The 6,382-nt window shown below is 43.1% G+C and overlaps 1 protein-coding gene across 1 annotated transcript in view; it reads left to right on the top strand.

Moving 5' to 3' along the window:
• Positions 1-6,369, top strand: part of DSC3 (desmocollin 3) — a 39,723-nt gene extending 33,354 nt beyond the window's left edge. Inside the window, exons 13-15 of the mRNA XM_015565690.1 lie at positions 2,151-2,209; positions 2,678-2,926; positions 5,530-6,369. Coding sequence (XP_015421176.1) covers positions 2,151-2,209; positions 2,678-2,926; positions 5,530-5,727 — 506 coding nt within the window. The 3' untranslated portion in view covers positions 5,728-6,369. The remainder of the gene's footprint in view (positions 1-2,150; positions 2,210-2,677; positions 2,927-5,529) is intronic.
• The last annotated feature ends 13 nt before the right edge of the window (positions 6,370-6,382 follow it).

The following is a 6,382-nucleotide window of genomic DNA, read 5'->3' as shown; positions in this document are numbered from 1 at the left end:
GTGGGGGAGAACAGAATATTTGGTGAGTACTACCTCTCTGACTCTCAAGTCTGTGTTTATTTGCATATCACTCGGGTGTGTATATAACATTGTCAGTTGCCCCCATGTCCTATAGCCTTTAGCCTTTTCCATACCCCAGATCAAAACGTGTGGTGTGTGTGTGTGTGTGTGTGTGTGTGTGTGTGTGTTGGAAGATGGGATTGGGAGTTGGGTGAGAAATCGGGACTGGGGAGTAAATCTGGAAGTCCCTGACATATTGAAGGAAGTGTGATTCCCTGGGAGAGTAAACTCTGGGGAATCACCTGGAGGTGGGTGAAAGGGACAGAGAGCAGAGAGAATGTAGAACAGCACTGTGGGCTCAGCTTCCATGTTAGTTTATTTTCAATTCTCCTCTCATTAGCTTAGAGATATGGTTGATGAGCATGTATTTGTAATGACAAAATTATACGAAGATTTGAAAATCAGGATTTTTTTTTTGGTAATAGAAACGTACTGTAGCAGCAACCTAAGTAAAAAACATAGGCTAGCAGTGCCACCCAATGGCTGCTTTGCAATTCTCTTTTTCCATCTTTTTCTAAGCCAGTGAGATAGTATGTATGACCTTTATAGACAGAGTTTAGGTTCAGTAAGTCATCTGAACTTGAAAATCTTCCATTTTAGTCAGAGACTCTGCATATTACATTTAAAAAGTTAAATGGCTAAAAAGATGGCACACAACAGCCTGATCGTTATGGGAGATCTTGTCATGACCATAGTGGTTTATGATTAGAACTGACCCACTGAGGTGACTGCTGTAACTAAGCTTCTCACCTGTGTTGAACTTCTCTCATCCCCCTGCCCCCCACCCTCTCATTTTTTTTGTGTGTGTGTGTGAAACTGAACTTTTGGAAAGAAGGATTTATACTCGATTTCCCTATGATATTACTTCCTGTTCCCTCAGCACTCCGTGGAAGTTCTTTTGGTAAAGAACTCGAATTCAATGGTGCTAACTTTATTTGAACAAGTTCTTATCCTACTTTGTTTTTTTTCTACTTTGATCAATGGCCTCCTTACCATACTCCTTTGCATGGCTTGAGTCATGCCTCTTTGGGTCCCTCTATTGGCTATTCTGGATCAATTGTCACAGCTCTAATGCCTGTATTCACCCCTTGGAATGGGCTTTGCTTGTGGTTTATTCTCAGCCCTCTTGTCTTTTAGACTCCAGTCTTCCCTGGGTGATGGCATTTGTTCCCAGGCTTCAACTACCACCTGGAGGGGGTAGGGACTCCCTGAATTCTATCTCCAGTTCAGATTTCACACCTGAGCTCCAGATCCCCATATTCGTGTACGCATCTTGGACGTCCCCCAAGTTTACCATGTCCAAAATGGAATGGCTTACACCCATCTCACTTACAAGCACTTCCTTCTTCCCTATTTCCATATGAATTGTACTGTCAATCTAGTTGCACAGGAGAGCACTTAGGACTTATTACTGACCCTTTGCCGCCTCCTGCATCTAACCACCAGTAAGCTCTCTATGGCATTCTCAACTTCTTTTATTTTTTTATTTTAAATATATTTTTCACTGATGATAGTATTACAGATGTCTCCCATCCCCCTCCTCACACCCTTTCTCCCAGTCCCTACACACACACACACACCAAGGTCTTTACTGCCCTCTTTCATTGACTTCTTTTCATCATTACTGCTTCTACTCTGGCTTAGGTCCTTATCATTTCCCTCCTAGAATAATTCGTTAGCCTTCCTGATCTCCATGACTAAATTCGTCTTTCTTATTTGTCTTTCACATCATGGCCTAGAATGATTAAAACAATATGCTTCTCCCCAGTTAGGAAAGCCCTTCTTTGAGTCCTCGTACTCTCAGGATAGTCTACATCAGTGGTACTCGGCCTTCCTAATGCCGCGACCCTTTAATACAGCTCCTCATGTTGTGGTGACCCCCAATTTTATTGTTACAAATTGAACATAATTAAAGCATAGTGATTAATCACAAAGACAATATGTAATTATATATGTGTTTTCCGATGGTCTTAGGCGACCCCTGTGAAAGGGTCCTTCGACCCCCAAAGGGGTCGCAACCCACAGGTTGAGAACTGCTGGTCTACATGTTTCAGCCTGGCATGCAGGTTTCAACCTCTGGCCTTTTATAGCCTCCAGCTTCCTCTCTCTGTCTGAACTCTTTGTGGTAGACATTCTCAACAGGCTGAAGGTGAGAACCCCCAAAGCATTCTTTGTCCTGGAGTCTGGGGCCCGGACCCTCCTGCAGGTGGGGCATTCTTGCTCCCCATTCCCAGTGGGAGTCCTCCAGCTCAGTTTTCCAGGTCTGCTCCTGCGAACCTCTCTGGGTTTGCATTTTTATGTTCTTCCTCTGTGCTCCTGTAGCATTCTCTGCTCACCTATCTATCAGAATAATCATTCTTAAAGTCATTATCTACCTTCTGTCTTACTGGAATAAGAACTTCTCGGAGCCACTGAACACCATGTTCATCTTTGCATCTCTAGACTGAACACATCACTGGGAAGGTCGCAATGTCTGTTGAGTGAATGAGTGAATGAGTGAATGAAGGAATGAATGAATGAAAGGTTGAGTAAATGTTCTTTCTCCCACGCCTTCCTGTGACTTGCCTTGGAACCCATTTTCTCCCCAGATGAATGGTCTTATTTTACTTTATTCCAGTGTTCTGCCAACGGGTTTATGACCCAGACGGTCAACAACTCTAGCCAAGGCTTCTGTGGCACCTTGGGACCAGGAATGAAAAATGGGGGGCTGGAAACCATTGAGATGGTGAAAGGCGGACACCATACCCTGGACTCCTGCCGCGGCCACCACCACACCCTGGACTCCAGGGGAGGACACGTGGACATGGACACCTCCAGACACACGTACTCGGAGTGGCACAGTTTCACTCAGCCCCGCCTGCGTGAAGTGAGTTTCCCGCGGTGATTCACGCTACGATTAAACGTCCGAGTGGAGAACAATAGGAAATTGAAATTGACATGTATTTTTTAAGAAGCTCCATTTCCATATTCTTCATGTTTTCCTCTTCTCAATCTCTGGTTATGTTCCCCTGCTCTTCAATTATGTTATATTACCTATACTAATAAAAGGGTAATCTGCTAACTAGACCGGAGACCTTCCGGGAGACTTTCCGGACGTCCTTCCAGACAAAGCCATGGTGGTGGGGCCGAGGCAGAGGCGGTTAGGGGCAATCAGGCCAGGAGGGGAGGGCAGTTGGGGGCAAGTAGGCTGGCAGGCAGAGTGGTTAGGGTTGATCAGGCAGGCAGGCAGGTGAACGGTTAGGAGCCAGCAGTCCCGGATTGCGAGAGGGATGTCTGACTGCTGATTCAGGCCTAAACTGGCAGTTGAACATCCCCCCAGGAGTCCCAGATTGGAGAGGGTTCAGGCTGGGCTGAAGGACCCCCCCACCCCTCCCACTCCACGCACGAATTTTGTGTACTGGGCCACTAGTTTAATATAAAAGGGATTTTATTTCATCTCTCATATTCTCTTAATTTTAAAATCTCATGAACACTGCAGGTTTTTAATATCCCTCCCTTAAGTTTCAATTTAGTTTTAGGTGAGTGTTTACCTCCCAAGCTCTTTAAATATGAAAGAATATGAAAAAAAAATCTCATTTCTCACAATCACAAAACTCCCCAAATCAAAGCTCCATTTCTCTGTGAAAACCAAGCATCTGTACACAATTCTAGGAAACAACGTGGGATAATATGATCTGTCTGAATGATTTTTAATGTACAAAGCACCATGCAGGCGTAACGTGTTTCCTTCAGAGGAAAGTAAGGGTGTGACAGAAAGGAGAGTATGTAAGGGATTTTCAATCCTGGTGGCACCTCCAAATTCCTGGGGAGCTTTTAAAAAATAACACTTGCCCTTGAACAATTCTGATTTAGTTTCCGCCCCCCTTGCCCGGCAAAGCTCCTCAGGTGACTCACAGATGCAACCCAGGAAGAGAACCACTGGGTTGAATTGCTTCCTGGTCCTAAGTTTTCACATCTTTGATGAGAGGGCACCAGTGCCCTTGAAACACCAACACTGGGCCAGAAGCCCTTCATCCTTTGATGGACTGCACATGGGCAACATTCAGTGATGCAGCTGTAGCTCATCATATGTCCGTATCATGTTTTTTTTCCCCATGAAATTCAAGCGTAAATCCTATTCCTGTTTCTAGATGGTCAGTTTCATGTACTATCAGGGTGGGGGGAGGTGAAGCTTAAGAAGCATTTATAGTGTGACCTCAGGTCATGGATGTGAGGCTCCTGGGTCATGAAGGAAGAGGCTTGATCTCATAAGACAAGACAGTGAGCTGGGGTTCGAGAGGGTTACACACAGGCGAGGAGGGAGCAGGCACAGGAGTGTGACAGGCCAGTAGACAGGCCAGAGGCAGGAGAGTAGTTGTGGCTGAAAGCTTGGCCCCTCCATCCCAAAGGCCAGGTTTTTGCAATGTGAGTTATGCTATTTTAAATTTTATTGAAATTTTTTGTGCATTTCTATTTTGTCATGTTTGGACTATCTTATAAACTTGATTCTGAAGCCAATGAGGTAATTCTTACCTACTTTCTTTTTTCTTTTAATGTTGAAAGTATTACATATGCCCCCCCTCCCCCATTGACCTCTTCTAATCCTACTTTCTAATTGCACATAATACATAGCGATTTTAATTAACAGCTATTGTCTGTATACTATGTGCTGGGCAGAATAAGAATATTTTTTATATTTTTGCTTTTTTAAAAAATCACTATTTATCCCTCCTATACCCTCTCCCACCTCCAACACCTCCCTTCCTAAGAATATTTTTTATATTTTTGCTTTTTTAAAAAGTCACCATTTATCCCTCCTATACCCTCTCCTACCTCCAACACCTCTCTTCCCCTCAGCAATCACCACACTATTGTCTGTATCCTCAGTTCTTTCTCTCTCTCTTTATTTTTTCCCCTCAATCCTTTCCCTGCCTAACACTCCCACCAGCGCTGTCTGCCTGCTCTCTCTCTGTTTTCATGCACTCCTCCTCCAGGATTTAAAATTGACCCCACGAGATAGTCGCTGTCCATTTTAGACTTGAGAAGAGGGAGACAAAAATATTTACTCTCTGGCTCACAGTCCCATCGCTGGTTGGTAAAGCCAGAGGCATGACTCCAATCAGGACCGTCTGACCATTCAAGCTCCAATTCCTAACCACCTGTGTATGGTCACCATTCTGTGCACTAGTCCGGCCTCTAGATTTGAAATGTAGGGATGAGCATTTCATGGTAATGTAAATGTACTTAAATATAACATTTATATACATAGGTGTGTTTTTTTATGCGTATGGGTTATTAGAAATGTGAAATATACTGACTTTATGGTGTGGCTGTGACATAGACCAATCATGTGCATTTTTTGTATGTAGGACTCCATTAGAGGACACACTGGTTAAAAATTAAACATAAAAGGTAAATAAAAAATATATTTCATGTTTGTATGTTTGTGTGTTTAAAGCAATAATGCAATCGCTTCTTTTTGCTTTGCAGAAACTGCACCTGTACCATCAGAACGAAGACCACCTCTCATCGCAAGATTACGTCCTTTCCTATCACTACGAGGGGAGGGGCTCCCCGGGGGGCTCTGTGGGCTGCTGCAGTGAGAAGCCGGAGGAAGAGAACCTGGACTTTTTAGATCATTTGGGAGCTAAATTTACCGCATTGGCAGAAACGTGCACAAAGAGATAAATGTGTCAGTGTGACCATTACATGGTTTTGTCAGACATTCTGGAGGTTTCCAAAAGGAATACTGTAAAATTCCATTTCAACGTCTAAATATTCACATAGGAATTTTTCTAAAATTTGAATTATGCTAAATGCCAATTTGTATTTTTCAAGCAATTTATTGCCCATCCTTTCTCTCAAGTGTACATGTTAAAAGGGATTTTCTCTTCCTTTAGAGCTGAGCAGACAGACAATTAGCAGATCTTATGCTGCAGCATTGGAACCGGAGTTTATAAAGGATCTGCTCTCTTAGCAGATGTTACCCCAATAACCATGTTGGGTGAATATTAGTCCGACAGTAGCTGAGCTGTATTTGGTTGAATATGGCAGAACGGCTATCTGGACTGAAATTCTGTTCTTGTTCCAAATTAGATTTAAGTGGAATAGGATTATTTCAAACACTGTGGCAAATTTTGTTGGATTTTTTTTTTTTTAGTTCTAAAAAGGCAGTAGTACCTAGTCAGTAGCCCCTATGATTTCATTTCTAGAATTCTGTTTCCTTCTGGTTAGCAACAGGATAATGAAGAGCAGTCTTATCTATTCGATTGCCCTAATAAAGGTCTCAAAAATACATAGCCACTTTCAACTACCCTAGAAAAGTGTGAACCAAAACATTGTT

This window comes from Myotis davidii, unplaced genomic scaffold (assembly GCF_000327345.1).
Source record: "Myotis davidii unplaced genomic scaffold, ASM32734v1 scaffold520, whole genome shotgun sequence".
NCBI lineage: Eukaryota > Metazoa > Chordata > Mammalia > Chiroptera > Vespertilionidae > Myotis > Myotis davidii.
Note: the sequence above shows the minus strand (reverse complement) of the source record. Positions and strands in the feature narration are given on the sequence as shown.